The sequence below is a fragment of the Aethalodelphis obliquidens genome, unplaced genomic scaffold (assembly GCF_003676395.1).
Source record: "Aethalodelphis obliquidens isolate GAN/ISIS:26980383/991018 unplaced genomic scaffold, ASM367639v1 scaffold4, whole genome shotgun sequence".
Classification (NCBI taxonomy): Eukaryota; Metazoa; Chordata; class Mammalia; order Artiodactyla; family Delphinidae; genus Aethalodelphis; species Aethalodelphis obliquidens.
Window position 1 is genome coordinate 37,663,509 of NW_020837948.1, and position 22,120 is coordinate 37,685,628.

General features: G+C 34.8%; 1 protein-coding gene across 8 annotated transcripts in view; it reads left to right on the plus strand.

The window, feature by feature from the left end:
- The window catches only part of CHD1 (chromodomain helicase DNA binding protein 1), a 75,772-nt gene that overhangs the window by 2,671 nt on the left and 50,981 nt on the right, over positions 1 to 22,120 (plus strand). For all 8 annotated transcript variants that reach the window (XR_003431576.1, XM_027100543.1, XM_027100541.1 and 5 more), the window contains exon 2: positions 573 to 770. Coding sequence is in view for 7 of the 8 variants with exons in the window: in XM_027100543.1 (XP_026956344.1) it covers positions 718 to 770 (53 nt within the window). In the remaining variant the exon portion in view is untranslated. The remainder of the gene's footprint in view (positions 1 to 572; positions 771 to 22,120) is intronic.

Below are 22,120 nucleotides of genomic sequence, written 5' to 3' on the forward strand. Positions count from 1 at the left end.
ACTGCGCTATCGGTTTACCTGTGAAAGGATACGTTTATTTTGACCTGTACATTATTTTGGCTAAGATTACATGATACACTTTTACTCTCCTGTTCTCATGTGAGCATTTTCAACACTTCCCCTCGCTCTGGTATACGAAGTCCTTCGTGATAGGAATTAGTGCTTGGTTAAGGTAACCTTTTTCCCCCTTATTTCATTTGTTTGGTCAAGTATCTAATAAGACTATTTTCTATTCTTGGAACGTATGTATATGTTATATACTACCATTTTGCTTTAGTTTTTTGTCTATAATGTGTGGTATATACACACGGTTGCAATTAGTCTAAAAGTTCTATCGCTCCACAAATATTTTAATTTTTTCTGTCAAAAATAAGCAGTGGTGTGCTAAATTCTAGTAAGTAGTCAAGAATGTAGTTAATAGAAGCCTAGGTATTTTGAGAAAAAGACCCCCTACCCCTTCCTTACCACCTCTAATCTAGTTGGCCTAGATAGATTTGTATAAGTTCCAAATAGACTTATTTATCTTTTTGTCTACAGGAAATTTTCTCACTTTCTTAATTTTTTTTTTTTAGGTGAGTCAGAGGGTCCCAGGAAACCTGTGAATGTTGAAGAAAATTCATCTGTGAATTTTTGATATTCAAAGAGGAATCAGTATTTATATTCGTCTTTTAAACTGGGAAGATTTATATTTTATTTTAAAACTTCTTGATATTTACAATGAATGGACACAGTGATGAAGAAAGTGTTAGAAACAGTAGTGGAGAGTCAAGGTAAGTACTTTATTATCAAGTTTTTATTATGAAAACAGTTGAAAACTTATGTGACTCTTTTTAGTTTTTCTAATAGGTGGCAGAGTTTTCAGATTCACTGTTAGCTCTCCAAACATTAAAAAGTTTCTAATAAATAAAGCTTTGTTGAAAATACAGAGTTTAATTATTTTTTTCCATTGAGATGCACAAAGAGAAATTTAAATATAGAAAGTTTGGGATACTTAAATCTCTTTGGAGGTCTATATTGTTTGGGTTAATAATTGAAACTAGAGCAAGTAAAGGAAGACATTTAAATTGATTTGACTGTTATTGCACTCTCCAAACAAAGGCCATAAGAATTTCTTCACTCATTTTTTTCTGGCATTTTGTCTTCTATACCTGTGCTGTCCAGTGTAGTAGTCAGTAGCCACATGTGGCTATTTAAATTTAAATTTAAATTAGTTAAAATTACAAAATATTCAAAATTCAGTACTTAGTCACATTAGACACATTTCAAGTGCCGAATAGTCACATGTAGCTAGTGGCTACCGTGATGAATAGAGAAAAATTGAAAACATTTCTATCATGGCAAAAGTTCTTTTGGACACTGCTGATCTGAACATTTGTTAGAGTATTGCTGCAACACTTTTTTCCCCCATTACCTTTTCAAATTTGAGTTTTAATTATATATGACTGAGTTAAGAGTTCTTACGTGGGCCATGTCTTTGCAAAGAAGATATGGTTTATGGGAGTAAGCCATGTTAAGCTATTTTAATGTGTAAGAAACCTCTTCAAATACAAAGACTTTTAAATTCTTCTGTAGCCCCCCAGTTTTAAGTTACCAGCCACGTTAATAATGCAATCCCATGTAGTTACATATGTTTATCATATATGCTTATCATATAGAGAGGTCAGGAATATGGACACTGGGGTCAGACTGCCTGATTACTTACCCAGTTGTACTTATTAGCTGTGTGAATTAGGGCAGATTTTTTAGCCTCTGAGACTTAGAGTTTTGTATTTATAAAATGGGGATTATAGTATTATTTATCTTATTTAAAGTTGAGGATTAAATGAAATGCTACCTGTAAAGGTCTTAAAATAGTTCCTGCTATAATGAGCACTCTATATTATTATAATTAGCATCATATTTTATATAACATAGAATATTACATAACTGAAACATTAATTACAGTGATGGAGAAATGTGAAGGACAGGAACAGGAAAGTTTTGGCAGTTAAGAGGGCTTCAGGAAAATGTTGGATAGAAAATGAAGCAGTGGGATATGTATTTGACCTGAGGCTTGGGATTTTCTGGTTATGCTAGGTATACTTTATCAGTTTCACAGGCAGAATGTTTGGATAACAAGAACATCATAGAAAACAAGGAGTAGTTATGGGAAGCAGAATGATTTAGTAGAACAAGTATTGGTCTAGGAGTTACAAAACCTGAGTTGACCTGTCTCTGCACTAACCCGTTCTCTGAATGACTTCTGAACTGTAAAATAAGGAGAGTTGAATTAAATGATTTTGAAGTTTCATCCTACTACTTAATATACAAAGTATTTAACAACAGAGTTTAACTGGAAACGCCAAAGTTGAAGGGCTAAACTAGAAGACCTTTGAGTTTCAGCTTTGATTCCAATCTCTACAGGTATATTGACTGGAGTAAGTTAATAGGAGAGTCACATTGTCCACATTCTCTTGTTCGTTGGTGAACAATGAAATGGTTAATAGGTAGAAATATCTAGGGGAAACGCAGGAGCCTAACTACCCACGAAATAGGAAATAAGACTCTTGAGAGTAAATCTTCTGGTTGAGCATGTAGAGAGATCACATGCTGTTATATTCTGACCCCTTACATTTTCCAGTAATCTTTTATGTATTTTGCTGCCATATGTAAAGCAAAGAGGGAGTCTTAAATCAAATTTGATATAGTAGAGATGAAAAAAAATTAAACCCTGTGAAATCAAGTTTACTTGAATCTTTTACAATGCATACTCATTTTAAGTAAATGCAATGTATATTCTCTAATTATTCTGAGTCATGATTTCTACCATATAGGTTTTATGTACTTCTTAGAATCGTGGCTGTCAGGTTATCTAGTTCTTGCAACTGCCTTGGTGTTTATCTGAAGAAGGGAGACCTGCTTCTGTTTTCCTTTCATTTTCTTCCTTTCTGCTGTTACGCTGTCCTTTTCCTTTGCTCTACCGTAGTTACTAAGCCTCAGTGCCCCCATACCAGAAGCTTTCATAACAAGGCAGTACAGAGAAGGGAGATTGTGCCTAGTTAAAAAGAGTGAGGTGAACTTTATAGATACAGGGATTTTCTTGAAAAAACCAAAAGTCACCATAACTATGAATATTAATATAGAGTGATGAGGGGAGAAATATGCTTTTTTAAAAAAATAAAGCACACATCTTTTTTTTAATTGATTAATTTTTTTTTTTTTTTGGCTGTGTTGAGTCTTTGTTGGCTTTCTCTAGTTGCAGCAAGCGGGGGCTATTCTTCCTTGCAGTGCACAGGCTTCTCACAGTGGTGACTTCTCTTGTTGCAGAGCACAGGCTCCAGGCGCCGGGGCTTCAGTAGTTGTGGCACGTGGGCTCAGTAGTTGTGGCTAGCGTGCTCTAGAGCGCGGGCTCAGTAGTTGTGGTGCACAGGCTTAGTTGCTCCGTGGCATATGGGATCTTCTTGGGCCAGGGATTGAACCCGTGTCCCCTGCATTGGCAGGTGGATTCTTAACCACTGGGCCCCCAGGGAAGCCCTATGCTTGTTTTTAAAATTGATATATGCTGTAGAATTTGATTGTTATTGGCTAGAATTTTTACATGTATTTTTGCTTCAGATTTCCTTTTTTTCCTTCATGGAAATTTATGAAACGAAGTAGAATTAAGCAAGAAGTCATTTGGCATTTTTAGTTGGTATGATTAGCTTTCTACTCAAAAGTGTCTGTTTTGCTTCTTTTGATGTGAAAACCTTTCCGTAACCATTGACAGAAAGGAAGAAGAATACACAGGAGAACGTTTCTTTGGCTATGTTATAACTGACAATTTTGAAACTTATTTACTAAGAAACGTGTGTCAGGATGCACCTGTACCTCAGTTTCAAGTTAGCACAAAGTTTATTATATAACTGAAGTTAAGCTTTCTGAAGATACTATTGGAAGATTTCAAAGCATCAGTTCCCAGCTCTCTAGATTTCTGTTGTTAATTGTAATGAAGTTTTTCAAAGCCTGGTTAGACATTTTTTATTTTAAAGTTAACTTGAATGATGATTTGCTCCAGAAATAGATTTGTGGGTTTTGGACGATTGATAAATGCTTAATACTCAGAAGTAATTTCTCTGCTTGCCTGTAGATTAAATTTTCAATAATGTAAATTTGCCCACGTAAATTTGAGAATTTATTTTAATTGTTTAGTCTATATAGTATGCTTATGAAAAATTATCACAGAGTGAAGGAAATTTTGGTGATGTGTTATAACAGTCTTACCTACTTAGAATTGATCTAGAGCTGGCAACTGAGCTATATTGACCTGATTCTAAAAGAATTATTTATTTATTTGGCTGCATTGGGTCTCAGTTGCGGTACGCGGGATCTTCATTGCGGCGCAAGGGCTTCTCTGGTTGTGACATGTGGGCTCTAGAGTGCATGGACTCAGTAGTTCTGACACAGGCTCTCTAGTTGTGGTGCACGGGCTCAGTAGTTGTGGCACACAGGCTTAGTTGCCCTGCAGCATGTGGGACCCTAATTCCCTGACACATATCGAACCCACGTCCCCTGCACTGGAAGGTGGCCTGTTAACCACTGGACCACCAGGGAAGTCCCTAAAAGAATTCTTTTCCTTGATATATTATAGCTTTTTATAGCATTAACAGTGCTTGACCTAACATACTTATAAATATGTTTTAAATATATATGTGTGTAAATTTTATATTTACTTAGAGGAACTCTGTTGCAATTAAATTTCCTTGGCTTACTGAAAATATTTTAATTGTTTTAAGCTTCAAGAATCTTTGGGTCTCAACTTTGGAAGTGTTTTGAGTAGGCAGTGAGTAGGAAATATCAATGGAAATGTTCTAAATGAAAATCTCATTTTTAGAAATTCAGAGTCACTTAAACACTTTTTAAAGGCTTTGAGAAAAAAGCCAGATAGTCGAAATGACCTGTTAAATTTAAGGAACACCAAGTCAAAGTTAATTTGAAGACAGGGCTGCGTATTTCACCATGTATCTGTTAGTATCCTATCAAAGACTTCTATGGTATACCGTTTTTGGAAACATTGCTTTTATGTATACACATACCAGCAAGATTTCTTGCCATCAAAATCAGTTTCTTTCAATAAATGAATTTGAACATTTTTTAAAGGCAATAGAATGGTATTTCCTGAGCTTACTTTGATGTTATCTCAGAGTTTTTTAAATTAATTAATTAATTTTTATTTTTGGCTGCATTGGGTCTTCGTTGCTGCGCACGGGCTTTCTCTAGTTGTGGTGAGCGGGGGGCTACTCTTCATTGTGGTGCGCGGGCTTCTCATTGCGGTGTCTTCTCTTGTTGCGGAGCACAGGCTATAGGTGTGCGGGCTTCAGTAGTTGTGGCGCATGGGCTCAGTAGTTGTGGCGCATGGGCTCAGTAGTTGTGGCGCGCGGGCTCTAGAGTGCAGACTCAACAGTTGTGGTGCACGGGCTTAGTTGCTCTGTGGCACGTGGGATCTTCCCAGACCAGGGATCGAACCCATGTCCTGTGCGTTGGCAGGCGGATTCTTAACCACTGCGCCACCAGGGAAGTCCTCAGAGTGTTTTTTAAAAGGTTCAATTCTTAAATTTCAAAAGTTTTTGCGAAGAAGCATTTTAAGGAAGACAGGAAAATGTGAAATCACAAAGCCAGAATGGCTAGAAATCATTGAGTTAAAGAAACTGGTTTTTAAAATTAACTGTGATGTCATTAATTGTAGGAAAGTATGACTGTTCTACATCTCATTTTTTTGTTAATCCCTATTTCTTGATTCAGTATGTACTTTCTTCATCTTTTCCTACTAGTTTTCTCTTTCCTCAAATATCTTGTACATGCTGCTGAATCTCAGATCATTTATTAAGATCATTTTTTATGCTTTGAAAACTCAATAAACTGTTAATCAGGAGCTTTGGTAATAGGTTACTCTCTCCAAACCAAATTCACAGAATTAAAATTTTCCCGGGACTTCTGAAAATTGTGGTTAATCTAGATTACTGCAATGTATTTAGACTAATTTTTAATTGGTAAAGATAAGAGAATTGTATGTGATTTGACTTTCAAAGACATTATTTTTATCTTCACAGGCGTGAGATAATGGGGCAAATATTAATGTGTAGTTGCCCCTTTTTTATACTGGTTAAGTCATTGCTTATTTAAGATATTGATGACTTGCAGGTTATAGCTGGTACAGTTCTGTGTTTAAAAATACAAGTATTTGTGGCGAAGACATAAAGTTTGGTGGCGAAAACTTTTTTTTGTTTTTTTATGAAAAATTTTAAAACATTACAGAAGTAGAAAAGTTATAGCTCCAGTTGTGGTACTTGGTGTAGCAGCATTGGCATCACCTGGGAGCTTGTTTATAATGTTCAACCTTGGACCTCACCCCAGACCTCCTGACTCAGAATCTTCTTTCTAACAAGATTCCCAAGTGATATGTATTCATAATAAGTTCATATGCATTATATATGAAGCTGTTTGCATGGAGTCATTCACCACCTTGCTACTTGTTGTTATTGATGTCATTATACATGCTTTTTATTTTCTGGGAACCCCTCAGAGAACTGTGTCATAGGCCATGCAAGCAAGAAGTTGGGTACGTTTCATTTCTCAGTAATAATGGCAACCAGTAATTATTGAGCTCTTACTCTGACTGAGCCATGGTGTACATGGTGCATTACATTAATTTATTGTAGCTATTCCTTCCAAAATTCCTGTGATGTATTTAGTACTATGTTTACCATTCTCCAGAAGGGGAAACCAGATTTATAGCCTTTTTAAACGTCTTAAAAAATACCAAACAACTATTAACCAAATTTCAGATTTTACTTGGATTTTATTGTTTTTCCATTAATGCCCTCTTTCTATTCCAGGATTCAGTCCAGGGTACCATGTTGCATTCAGTTGTTAACTCTCCCCAGTGTCCTCTGATCTGTGAGAGTTTCTAAGTCTTTCCTTAATTTCTTTAACAGTCTTGAGAAGTACTGGCCAGGTATCCTATAAAACATCCCCCAATTTGGATTTGTCTGATTTTTTTTTGCTAGGATAAACTAGGGTTATCAGTTACCAGTTTTTAGAAAGAGTATCACAGAGATGAAGTGCTCTACTGGTCACATCATATGGGGAGCAGAATATCCACTTGACATTACTGATGATGTTAACCTTTATCATTTGACCAAGGTAGTATTTGCCAGGTTTCTCCACTATAAAGTTACTGTTTTTCTCTTTCCATAGTGTATTCTTTGGAAGTAAGTCACTATGTCTAGCCCACTCTCAAGGGATGTGAGTGGTGGCATGGGTGGGAATTAAGTTCTGTCTCCTGCTGGGAGGGAGTAACTACATAATATTAAATGGAATTCTTCTATAAAGAAATAATTTCTCCCTCATTAATTCTGTCATTCACTTACATAAGCACGGACTTATTATGTATATTTTATTCTTTGGGTTATAATCCAGTAGGTTAATTTTATTGTTCAAATTGTTTTAGCCTTGCCCATTGGGAACGCTTTCAAGTTGGCTTCTGTGTTCTTTTTACACCCTCCCATTCTTTTGCCCTAGAATCAACCATTTCTCCAAAGAGCCCTGGCTGGTTTCTTTTATTGGAGAAAAGGGTAATTAGAAACCAAGATTTGGGTGCTGGGTTGCTACTCAGGTGTCACTGCTTCAAGTCCTCTCAGTAGACAGAGCAGACAGAGTTATATCAATCTATAGATGTTTATATATACTAAACCATGTGTATCTATAGTTGTTTCTGTGTCTGTCCATCTGTGTGCATTTTTAAAAATTTTATTTATTTATTTGTTTATTTTTGGCTGCGTTGGGTCCTCGTTGCTGTGCGTGGGTTCTCTTTAGCTGCGGTGAGCAGGGGCTACTCTTCGTTGTGGTGCGCGGGCTTCTCATTGTGGTGTACGGGCTCTAGGCACGTGGGCTTCAGTAGTTGCGGCGCATAGGCTCAGTAGTTGTGGCTCGTGGGCTCTACAGCACAGGCTCAGTAGTTATGGCTCACGGGCTTAGTTGCTCCGTGGCATGTGGGATCTTCCTGGACCAGGGCTCGAACCCATGTCCCCTGCATTGGCAGGCAGATTCTTAACCACTGTGCCACCAGGGAAGCCCCCATCTGTGTGCATATTAGGGTAAACATGAATTAGTACTGTTGTCTCCAATTCTAATCCTATACTACAGGATTCATCCTAATCTTCCTTTCTTGTACCTTCATAACTTCCATCTCTAGTAGAGAGAAACTTGGCTCCCACCATCTGCCATCCACCATGCATGCACTCCAACCTCAGTATACAAGTAAAGTAGTTTCAGAATTTTTAGACTATACTCCCAGAAGAAACAGATTTACCAACTAAAATACAGTGTTTATGTACAGTGTACAGTTCCTATTATATTTAGCCTTATATTTTCTAGTCAGAACACTGATTTCCAAAGTTACTTGAGGTAGCTTTCTTCCCCTCATCCCCTTCAGTGTGGTTATGTCATAAGTTTGTAATAGTTAGATTCATATATCAGTTTGCATTCTATCCTGGGATCCTCAGTCACATGGGTTTATGTTTTAAACTTGCATATATTACATTTACTCTGTGATATACAGTTTCATGGGTTTTGACAAATGCATAGAATCATTTATCCTCCACCCCAGTACTGTACAGAATGATTCCTTTACCCTAAAAGTTGCCCTCTGTGTCCCTGATCTACTGAATCAGAATTTTCATTTTAACAAAATTCCCACGGAAATGTATAGGCATATTAAATTTATATGAATATATATGAAACTATTTACCTGGAGTCATTCAGTATCTTGCCATGTTTTGAAATTATAAATTAAGTTGCAGAAAGATTATTTTGATCTAGAGGTGATAATGGAATAGCCAAGTTTAAGTACACAATCAAGTGACTATGCTCAAACTCATGGGGTCATATAGGCATTCAGGTGAGGTGAAAGAAAATGGAATTGGGCAAATTACTGGAGTGAGGTAATGGGCTATATGGGAAGTCTTCATGGAGTTTTTGAACTTTGTAATCTTATTGCTCAGAAATGATGTGGTTTGGAAAGAAAAGAAGAACAAATGGTGTATATTGAGAAACATGATGGAGAGGAAGGTTTTCACAGGATTCATAGTCCCCCAGTAAAAGAAGTACAAGTTCCCTAGTGCAGAGAATGTGTTGGACATCTTAGTTTTGCAGTTCTTTACCCTGAGGTTTGTTTAGTGTCATACTGAAATTTTGGATGGTTTAGTCCCAGGTGGAGGAAGGAGGAAAAAAGGAAGCATAGCTGAATAAACACTACGTGTATTAAGAGATACTAATGGGAGAGTATATTACCCATGTGAATGGACTGGTCAGACCCACTGGTTTCAGAGAGAGACTCTAGGAATCTCTTGTACCAGAATCAAGTTCTTGTGTATTAATGACTGAGAAAATTGCTGTTTAAAATTAGTATATTATCTGTCATTGTGATATGAGGTGACTGCTAAGAAGTCAACTTTAAATAAATGTTAAACTGAATTTGAAAGTTGCTTTGGTGTGGATAGATTGAGATTTCAGTTATTGAGGTTAAAATACAGAGACCCACAAAGTTCTGGCTAAACAGTACTGGCTTATGGGATCCACTGTCTACAGTATCTATCAGAGCTGTGGCATAAGGCACAAAAATAGTGGGGAGCACTTTTCTCAATGAAAACCATTTTCATTAGCTGTTTCACATCTCACTGCTTTTAGAAATACACTTCTCTGTTCTCAGATAGTTATTTAGATGATTGAGCAACTACTATGTAATGAATATCATAAGATGCTAAAATTTGAGATTATTCTCTAAAACTTAAAATCAAGAAAGAGACCTAAACCTTTAATGTCTGAGTATCAGGTGGGTATGGTAAATACAGAGAGATACAGTCTGCAGCAGTTCAAAGGTAGGAGACAAGGAAGTTTGATCATAAGACAGATGGTTAATTTCTGTATCAAACCCAATATCAGAATGAAATTTTGTGCTTTTTTTGTTTGTTTTTGCGAGATCATTTAAAACCTCTGGTAGCCTTAAATTTTACGCATGTTAAAAGTCCTTGTAATGTGGCTTTTATGGTGGTGAGGTGTTTTGACAGGCTTAGGCAAAAAGCAAAGAATAATTTTTTATACTGAGGAAAAATGAGGTTAGAAGGCAATACATTATGCTGAAGAGTTTATATGTAAAGGATTGGGGCCATTGGAAGAGTGGAGTTAGTCTAAATTCCCTCAAAGAAGGCTGTTCTTGTTTTTGTGCTTGAGGTAGATTATAATATGATGATTGCCATCTGATGCAAATACTATAGTATTTCCAGTTCTAAATTACTAAATCCTGAATTACATTAATAAAAGGAAGCAGTTTGATCTGAAAGGAAATTTTATAAGAAAAGAATTACAATTAGGGGTACATGAGAGCTGAAAATGTAAATAATCTCCTTATTCCAGTTTTAGCATGTATTTTATACCAAAGGTTTGACCTAGTGTGCAGTAGTTTATCTCAGTCATACTGTACTACATTGATCATTTCACTTTTTTTTTCACTAAATGACACGGTAGATGCAGGTTCTTATGTGCAGCACACTCTCATGGGTATCTGCAGACTGTGATGAATACCAAATTACAAATAATTTTGTTAGAAAGTAAAATATATAGCGCTGGAAACTTTGTTTTCTTGTTAGAGTATTCATTAAAGTAATTTAAAAGTATATAAGTATTTTTAAAACCTTTTTAAAAAAGCAAATTAATCAAATGATTAATCTTTTAAAGATTGAACTTTTAAATGTAGACATTTATTTTATTCTTTGTGCTAATTTTAAAATTGTGGATAATTTCAAACATATGCAAAAGTAGTGACAATAATAAAGTGAACCCTCGTGTATATGTCATCTAGTTTCAACATATTTCATCTCATGGTCAATCTAGTTTAATCTGTAAATCCTACCTACTACTCCTCCCCTCAATTACTTTGTGGATTGTTTTGAAACATTATATAATTTCTACATGTGTTAGACTTCGCATGATAGGTAACACTAATGGGGAAAAAATATAAACGTTAAGTTTTGCCTACTTGTTATAATTATAAATAATAGAATTAGAGGGTCTTATCATATCATAGATACTATAACAAATTTCATACATGTTTTATGAAACTTGTTAAGTGACTTTGAAGTGTATGTATACATAGTCCTTATTTCTCATCTGATTCCCTGAATGCTTATTAGAGAAACTTTTGAGTTTACTGCCTTTGCCTCAGATTCAGCATGACTAAACCCAGTCATCTTTGAAATTAGTCTTGCTAAATGTTACCTTTCTTAGCATCTATTTCTAGCAGTTTTATTCTCATTTATTCAGTTAGAGACTTTAAGAATAATACTGTACTTTAAGAAGAGTTTATGATAGAATTTTGCATTGGATTGGTAATTTAGAATGCTAGAAGGAGCTGCTGTGTGTGTTCTTTAGTTCCTAACAAAGGCAGTAACTGGTTTTCAGACCCATGAGGATGAATACTTTCCAGATTTTCTCAAACCTTTGATAGTTATTTTATAGCCTGTAGTGAAAGATAAGGATAACAAATTTTAATACAGTGTAATTTTATAGAATTTGAAGGTGATCTGATCTTAGTTATCATCTAGCTGAACCCTTCTCATTTTCTAAGTGACTGCTTCTATGCTAATATATTTTAAATAGTGAGTTGCAACACCTTAGAGGACCATAACTGAATTTTTTTTAATGAAAGAGAATAATGTAAACTAATAGTGTTCCTTTTGTAGAGTATTACTTCATCAAACTTTTGTTACATGTGTGCATGTGTATACTACATCATGATATAAAATGTATTTATTATTTAAGTCATCCAAAAAGTTTAAAAGCCATTGCCTTTGACCACTAATTTGTATTTTTTTTTTAATTGTAAGTACTCAGTACCTGCTAATTTCCATATTGTTTCTCTAGCCCTGTTGAAGTGGATAATGGTCTATAAAAATAACTAAAGGCCCCAAGTTAATGAATTCCAGGATGTAGTTAGAAGAGAGATACATGTATAAGCATAATTTGTAATATTGTGAAGGAATTATTAGTAACATATGAGCAAAATATTGTGAACACATGGGCTGGAACAATGACTTGTCCCTAGAGAAACTGGGGAAAGTTACATGAAGGATAGGATATTTTTGAGTAATCTTAAAGAGTGAGAAGTTTTATCAGTTGCCTCAGAGAAGAAGTGTTTTCTAGAGGGAAAGTGTGGGGAATACACCAATACCCAGCTCTAAAATTACTCCCTCCATGCAGCCTTGTGCCTAATTTCATTTGCCCTACCTCCGGTTCCTCAATCAACAACAGATCCATCCTTATGTCTTTTTTTCCTTTTTTTTAATCATCATCCTTATATCTTTGATTCTCACAAGTTTTACTTTTCCCATGGCATTTTGTCCCTGCTAGAAACTCTTGTTCAATACTTGTTAGTTGAAGAGATGAGCAAACAAATTCAAATTACATATGTATAAAACTTGTTATTTCAAAAGTGTTTATTGCAAAAACATTATTATAGCATATCAGTTAGAGAACCAATTAAGGTGCCATATATACTAGAGTCCTCAAAACACAGGGTCTCAAAAATAATTACTTCATTTCATTATCAGGTAAGTGAGCTCTACCTCTTGAGGTTATCCAGGTACTCTGGCTAGTAGGACAGCTTTGTTATCTGTAACATGTAGCTTCTATTGCTCCAGTGGTTGCCATCTTCAGTCAACAGGAAGAAAATGGAAATGGGGAGGATTTAAGGCAAGCCAGTTAATGTTTAAGACGAAGATGTAGAAATTTCACATCACTTCTAGCCATAATCCATTGGCCAAAACCTGTTCACATGGCCACACCTAGCTGAAAGAGATGCTGGGAAATCTAATCTTTAGCTGGGTTGGCATGTGCCATTTAAAACTTGAGTGCCACTTATGTAATACCAAAGGGCAAGCACAGTGGATACTGGGTGAGTGGGGAGGGGCAAGTAGACAACATTCATATGGCACAACATCAAGGGAAATTAAAAATAAATCACTCCTATCATCCTAAGAAATTAGTGGCTTTCATTTTTCTGAATTTTCTTTCAATTCTTCATAATATTAGTGTTTGTTTTCTTCACCTAGCCTTCTCTGAACCTCAGTTTGTTTATTTATTATATGAAAATGAAAGGATTAGATGAGAACCCAGTGTTTGGCACATAGCACCTGTTAGTAATCACCATGTCTTCCTTTTTTTTATTAGTTTGTTTTGAAAATGTTAGTATTTCTACAGGTTTTATTCAGAGACATTTTATATATTTATACTTATGACAGTCCAAAGAACACCTAACACAAATTTTGAAGTAATGATTCTGATCTTGAACTCAGGAGAAAAAAATCAGTTTTTAAAATTCTAATAGCTATTAATATTGAGCTCCTAGTATATGTCAGATAATATGCTTTACATTTTTTTAAATCTTCACAGTAATCCTTAAGTATGTTTATTATCTCCATGTGGTAGAAACCTGAGGCTTATCTAATGGGTGTAAATATATACATATAATGAGACAAAAGGGCTAGGAGGCGAGGAGAAAATAAGTCAGTTGAATTTCAGAACACCATCAAGTTAGTCCCGAATTTCCCCACAAATGTCTGTCAAAAAATTCTTTCAAAAACTCCCTCAAAGAAGTCCTTTTGAATGGCATTGACAATTAAGCAGTAGTTAAGGAGGAAGGGAGCAAGGCGTAAAGTGAGAATTTAGTGCAATATGCTTGTTCTTTAGAACAGTAAATACAGTTCTTTGATTGCAAATACAGTTCTATTTATTGTAATATAATAAATTATTACTGTAATTATCAGGCACACAAGCCTCTATTATAATAAAATCAGTTTACCTTTTATCAATGTACCCTATAACTTCTCTTCCCCTCCTCTTCTCCAGAGTCTAATTCATCTAAATTCTACCAGTTTAAAAAAAGGAAAGAAAAATTACGGAAATGTGATATATTAGAAAGAAAATCTTTACATATTAGGAAGTAAAGAAGTAAACAAATGGATATGTTTTTAAAATGAAATCGTCGATTTAAGCCTTTGATAAAGGTAGTCTAACTTACATATGATGTTTAAATACACAGTGTTTTTTTCTTCTTCGTTAGTGCTACTGTTTTGAGATGTTCCTTTCATTCCTCCTCAGTACTTCTACACCCACTTCAGTATTACTTTCTTTTGACTTTTCAATCTATTCCAAGATTTATCAGGGCCAGTTTCTTCTGTTGGCGATCTGGTGGTAAGGAAAGCAGCTGTCCGTTGCTACCACTTTCTTAGAAGGTCATTATTTTATTCATTCTTTCTTTATGTTCCATTGCAGGCTAGTTTCCAATTCCTGTGATTAAAAAAAGCATGTTTTTCCTGTAACGTAGAAGAATCTTTGTTTATTCACTTGAGAGTACATCATTTTCAAGTACTCAGTATAGATAGTAGTGTTTTCTTTAGTTCAAAGGACTGATAAGAGTGGAAAGTTGAGTATAGAGAAAGGAGGTCTTGCAATTCTGTTATAGGCTGGGCTGAGCTAACATAGACTGTCACTCTGAAGCACTTCCTACCCACAAACACGTGAAAATGCTAAATAATATAGAGCAAAGGAAAAAAAAGTAGATGTGCAGCTGAACTTTAGAGAAAACTTTGATGTGCCAGGAACAGAATGGAACTCAAAGTCAGAGCAGTAAGCTCTGAGCAGACAGGGCAACGTAGGATATTTGGAAGGGGCCCTCTGGACAGGGTGCTGGGATTGGGACTGGAACTTAGTATTTGACTACAGAATTAAGTCTCCTTAAAGCTGGGACCTTAGAAGGGTTGTCTTCTCTGAAGACAGTTTATGAAGTCTCCCTATATGTGCCTTCAAGGACATTTTTTGGTGGTGAGGATAAAATGGAATTCGTTTTACCAAAATATTTTGAAAGCTATAAAGAGATATTAAAAATTTTGTCTTAATTGGAGTATAAATGAGAAAAGGAGCCATAAGGGCCAAACGGATAACATAAATGAATGAAGCTGTCCAGGTATAAGACATTTGTTTAGGGGAGGCGACTGGTGAATTGGAGGTCATATCCTTCATCAAAAGGAACCAGTGCTACTTAGATATAGACAATTGTGACCATGTGGGAAGTGGACCTGGTGTTTTCAGATCGTCTGATTCTTCAAAATAAAAAAAAAGGAATAAAAAATTTCTTCTTAAAATTATTTTCTCCAAAAGAGTTTTAAGTTAGATGACTTGGAGGAAGAAAAAACCCAAAAGAGAAAAGTAGAGGCAGAGAAACCAGGAGTAAGAACAAGAAAATTTCTGTGGAAGATTTAGGCTTATGGTGTTTTTGAATAAAAGTAATGAGGAGGTAGTATTAGCCATTTATTAATTCACAAATATATTTTCAGAATATGTCAGGTAGAGTGCTAGAAAGTAGGGATACAGTTGTTAAGTAAAACACCCCTGTGCTCATACTAGTTCATGTTAAGCATACACTAAGTGCCAGATACCATGCTAGATGTCTAATGTAGTCTGGGGGAAGAGGTCTAGAACTAGGGAAGAAGGTGGGATGAAGATTAACAAGTTTTCCAGGTAGGGAGAATTGCTTCATACCAAGGCTATGAGGTGAGAAAGCATGGCAAATTCAAGGGCTAAAGGAGGTTAGTGAGACTAGGGTGCAGAATAGAGACATTTAAGATAAATTGGAGAGGTAGGCAGAGATCAGATTTTAGTCATTTTATCCCAAGAACAAAAGTGAGTCATTAAAACTCCTCAAGGTACTAGCTTTACCAGAGGCTATGAGATGGGGCCAAGGCATATGTAATTGAAAACTTGGAGAGGGATGGTCATCTTGATGTTTGTTAGAACTTGAAAAGCATTTCTCAGAGCCAATCCATACATACAGAGAATCATAACATTTTAGTTATGTGGAACTCATGAGGAAGTAAACCATTGATGATAGCTGCACTAAAGCTCCTAAAAACTTAACTTGAATAAAATAATTTAAAAATGGATTTAATGTCTTACTGAACAGAACATTAATTTTTCATGGTCACTCAGGTTATTAAGAACATTCACTTACCATAACCTTGGGAATACTGGAAAAGAATATTGGCTTTTATACTAAAAGAACCTTGCAAATGTGAATTTTGAGTACTTTTCCTACTGTCAGACAGCTGGAAATTTTGAAGGCAAATCAGAAGGGCCAAAAAAGGGAGCATCTCCTGGCTGAGTCAGCCTGGTTGAGTAGCCTTCTGGGAAGTACAACCCAACATTTCTGCTTACGTTTCATTTGTCAGAACTTTTAGCTAATAGCCATACTTTAGCTGCAAGGAGTTTTTGCTGTACACTTTTTTATACTTTGTAGACCATAACATTGGGATTTCTGTTACTAAGGAAAAGAAGACATACTGAGTTGGGTGACCAGCAGTTTCTGAGGCAGCTGTTACATACAGCTGGTCTTTAATTTCCCTTCCTTAGTGTTTTTATCTTTCCATATCTCTTAAGGAAAAGCTTTATGCAGTTCTTATATTTTTACCTATTCAGCTTGGCCATTTTATTGGCTGAATATTAGATATTTTATTTTTCATGCCACTGAATGTTTACTTACTTGCCTGTTTCATATGCATTTGACTTCTGCAGCTTTAAAATTTCCTCATCTTTGTACCTTTTACTACTTGAATATGAGATACCACAATATTGAATATTAGTGACACAATCTTGTGGTATTGGAAAAAGTTATATTTGTTTATTAACATTTCAATTTTGAATTAATTTCAAATTACAGAAAAGTTGTAAGAATTTCAAATTACAGAAAGGTTGCAAGAATAGTTCCTGTAATATGCTTCTGCCTGGATGCACTGATTTTTAGCTTTTTGCCACATTTCCCTTTTATTCTTTCTTTTTATACATATATGTTTATATACATGATATTTATGTAATATGTATTTATTTTTCCTGAATAATTTGAGAGTAGGTTGCAAAAATCATATCCATTTATGCTTTTAAAACTTCAGTATATATATTTTTAAGAACCAAGGAATTCCCTTATATAAGCCCTGTATAGTTATTATATTCAGGAAAATTTACGTTAATGTAATACTTTAATCTTTATTCTGTATTCCAGTTTGGTCAATCATCCCAGTCATCTTTCAGTACAGGGTTCAGTCTAAAATTGGATTTGGCTGTCATGTCTCTTTAATCTCCTTTAATCTGAAACAATTCCTCTTTCTTTGTCTTTCATGACATTAGCATTTTGAAGGCTATAGGCTAGTTATTTTATAGAATATATTTCTCAGTTTAGGTTTGTCTTATGTTTACTTACGATTTGATGCAATTTATATATCCCCTGCACTCTGCATCCCCTGGCTGGAGGACGGTGTGAGTGATGATATGTCTTTCACAAAGGTATCAAATCTGGAGGCTCATAACGTCTGTCTGTCCCTATTGGCGATATTAGTTTTGATCACCAGGACAGGGTGATATCTGGTTTTTCCACTGTAGTTTCTAATTTATCCATTAATACAGCTAATAAGCAATTTGTGAGAAGATACTTTGAGACTGTGTAAATATCTTACTCATCAAACTCTCCCCCTAGATTTAGCATCTTTTGATGATTTTTGCCTGAACCAGTGTTTTCTATGATGATTGCAAAATGGTAATTTTCTAACACTGCCACTCTGTCCACATTTACCAGTTGGCATTCAGAATTCTTTCAGCCTGTCATCTGCCATCTGTCTGTCTGTCTTTCTACCTACCTACCTATCATAAGCATGGACTTGAGGATTCCTGTTTTATTTACTAGGTAATAATCCTTTACTGTCTGTTTTGATGCTCAAATCAGATTGAGCTGATGGAAGCCCCTTCAAGTTGGCTCCCATATCCTGTTTTTTCTTCTTTTTTCTTTAGTATTTTGCTTTTTGGCACAGCAAGCTTGTTTAGGTTCATCCGGTGCCTTCCCTGTCCCAGCCTTAGAATCTGCCATTTCTCAAAGGACTTCTAGTTTACTTAAGTGTGGATTTGTATTTAGGAATCAAGACCTGGGTGCTAGGTGATTGTAAATTTAAAATTTCAAAGGGGATATATTTACACTGGTTGATAAATAGCAAATAAGAAGATACACTGCCATAAATACAAAAAAGATATGCAGAGGGTCATTTTTTTGTATCATTGTTTGTGGTATCAAAAGACTGGTTCATCTTTGAGGGACAGGTTGAAACTATGGTGTATCTACAAAATGGAGTATATGCAGTTGCATGAAGGAAAGGGGACTGTATCCCTACACTGCTATGGAATGACCTCCAGGATACAATGTGTGTATAATATGACATTTATATAAGATTCTAAATATGTTAATGATCATTTGTGAAAAGGGAATATACATATACTCTTACTCATAATTTGCTTATATTGAAAAAGGGAAAATAAGTGAAAAACTTAAAAAAATAATTTCTGAAGGGGGAGAGAGGTCATGGTGTAGAGGAGACAAGGATGGAAGCTGGATTTTGATGATAACTTTGGTAGCTCAGGTTGGATCCAAGTAAATAATAAAGCACATTAGGTCAAAGTGAATAAAAAGCAGTTCCTAAAAATGAAAAAAAAGCAGATGACCCTAATTAAACAAAATTAGTGACCATACAGAAGTTTGGTGATCAAAACTAATATCACTAATAAAATATCACTATTTTAGTTGGCTTCAAAGCAGTAATTTGATAGTAGGGGTGAGTATTCCCTGAAGGCCAAGGAGAATTGTGAAGAAATCTTAACTTTTAATTAAGACATCTTAACTTTTAATTAACATTGTTAATCAATGTTATTGCTATTTTGAAACTGTTATGTATATTCTAAGATAAAGCAAATAAATAATTTTATTAGTGTCATTTGGAACCAAGAAACTCAACCCAAGTGATGGTATAAATATAAAATCAGAGAAGTAAAAAACCTACAAATTTGACTTGGAATTACAGTGTAAATTCTTAATTCATTGTCTCTAAAAATACACGTATCCTAGCTCATCTTATTAAAAAAATATCTTAAAAACAATGACCAATCCAGTAGTAATAGGCTCACCTAGTACTCAGATTGCAATTTAATTTCCAGCTTAAACAGAAGCAGGGCTTTTTGATGAAATGCCTGAGTTACAGTCTGAGGCAAGAAATATATAAGATGAGCGTGGTTCATCTCATCAGACCAGAAAGTGAGGAAGCTATCAAAGACGACTTGAGGTCTTGTGAAAAGGATTCAGGAAGTAGTAAAGGGTTTCCTGTTCGCTAAAGAGGGGACAATTTGGGCATTAACAATGATAATGGATTGTTAAAACTCATCAAATAACTTCAAATCCATGAGTTCATAATGAGACTTAGAAAATTACTGGTCTACTTACTTTGAAAGGATGCTAGCAATTTAACTCATTTTGAAAGCTGGAAAAGAAGGAAAAGAAATGTAAGTGCATTTCCTATATGAACTGTACCTCAAAGTTAACAAATATGGTGAGGGAAATTTTCTCCTTATAGAAGAAGTATTCCACCTACTAGTGAAGAAATGATATAATGGGTAAATAAAGAATGATATAATATCACCATTTTACTGCCTCTAAATAAATAGTGGATGAATTCCCTGTAGGGGTTATGAGGAACTGTATAATGGAAGGATAAGGCTGAAAATAACCTGCACACACAGATCAAACAACCTCATACAAAAAGAGACAACCAAACATTGTTTTTTCTAATAGAAGTCCACAACAACTCTTAAAATACATTCTTGTCAAGAAGAACTGAATTTAAATCTGAGCCTCTAGATCGAACAGTTTACAAGAAATACAAGGGACAGAAAAATCTGTGAAATAATACCACGGAGATGCAGTCAGTAAAATCTGGAAAGCAGGAAATGTCTGCAGGAAAAACTGCCTAACTTATTCTACAAAATAAATTGCAAGGGGAAAAAAAAAAGGAGAAGGAACTGTCAGGTTAATGAAAGAGACTTAAGAAATACGTGATTCAGTTGCAGTATATGAACTGTGTTTGGATTTCCAGTCCATGAAGAAACAAAATCAACTAAAGAGATAAACTAAACTGGATATTTAATACTATTTAATAATAATATCATATTTAACATTAAGGAATAAGTGATTTTGTTTTAAAAATGATACTCATTTTGTGGGTGTTTAAAAATAGGAGTTTTTTTGTTGTTTGTTTTTACATATGAGTACTAAAGTATTTATGGATGAAATTTTAACATGTTTGAGATTGTGTGTTTGTGGGAAGCTGGATTATTTGAAACAAGATTGGTATGAGTTGTTAATTGCAAAGCTGGTTGTTAGATAAATGGTAATTCATTATATTACTCTTGTTTATATTTGAAATTGAGCATAGAAACAAGCTTGAAAAGAAACTTTAATTTGAATTGCTATTTTATGTTTAAATGTTGTATTTCTACTTAATTTACCCTAAGAAAACTATAATTTTATCAAAGTACCCATAAACATGATGGTGGGTTTTTTTTTTTTTTGGTAAATTGAGAAAGATGAGGAAAAGAATTCAGTGTTTTTATTTTTTTAATAATCTACCACCTTATTACTGTTGGGCTAGTGAGATTTAATATAAGTAATAACTCTTAAATGGTATACAGATACTTACGTTGTATTAAAAAATCAGTGCTATTGATTACTACCTAAATAAATAAAATGTTAATTGGAGCTTAGAAATATTTTTTATAGTCAAACTCAATTTGTGAATTTTATGTAAGACGTTGTATCCATATATATCTTTGATTTGTTTGCTTATGTATACATTTATCCACCCACCAAACATATATTGAGCCCTTCATTTAGTGCTCAGCATACAAAGAACAAGTAAGAATTCCAGGAACATATGGTAGAATACCAAAGGTAGGATACCAAAAAACAAAAGAAAACTACAGTGATTATTATATGCTGTGTGGCAAGATAGTAATAGGTACAGGATGCTGTGGGAATGCTGAGGTAAGCCTGATTTAATGTTCAGGTGATTTAATGTTGGAGTCAAGAGAGATTTGTTGGAGAAGTACCCATGAAGTGAGGCTCAAGTAGAAATTATATAGTGGGGAAAAAAAAAGGGAAGTAATTATGCAAAATCAGGAAGTGGGAAGAGAAACTCGCTCTCAGAGAATTACAAGTAGTTTGCTATCACTAAAACTAAGGGTTTATGTGGGAAAGTGGCTGGAGATAGGTTGTCAGAGACAAATTCCTGCACCTCATAGGTGTTTGACCTTTGTTACAGAAACACTGAAAACTTCTCAAGTTAGGCCATGTTTAATTTTTATTCTAGAAAGAGCATTATGAGCAGTGGCAGTCTAGAAAGAGCATATGCAGCAGTGGGCTGAAATAGAATTACTTCATTAGGGAGAGGCTTTTCACCTATTTTCGCTCAGAATTTTATGTCTGAATATAGATTCTCCCCCCGCCCCCGAACCTATATATATTTTCTCTCAATTGTTAGGATTTCCTTTTAAAATAAATTATGTAAAGCATTTACATGGTTCAGAAACTGACAACTCATTTCAATCCTTGTTCCCTCTACTTTCTTCTTCCCCTCCCTTTGTAGGTAACCATTTTTAATTTAATTGTTTTATGCTGTCATTATTGCTTTTTTCAGAAGCATAAGCAACTATGTGTAAACATTTCCCCCTTCATATACAAAGGAAGCATACTATAAACACTTTTGTATCTTGCTCTTTTTACCTAACTATATATCCTGTAGTTCATTCTATGGAAGTATGTAAAACATTCCTTACTAATTCTTTGTCTCTTCTTAATCCTGCTATAAACAACTAAATAAAATAAATACTTTATACTTTTAATACCTAAGGTGAAGACATTCTAATAATAAACATATGCCTTTAGAGTAGTCTAGGCTCAGGCTGTTAGCTTATCTCCAGCCAACTTTTGCCTAGAGAGTATGAAAGGAAGATTCCTACATTCACTTAAGAATTTTGATTTATTAACAGGGAATTTTGACTAGCTACTTCATGACTAATCAAGATATAATTAATAATATAGGCTCATGATAGTTCCCAAATTCAATCATCCGTCCATTTACTTTTCAGGTATTTACTGAGCGCCCACCTGTGTAAGGTATGCTGGGAAAAA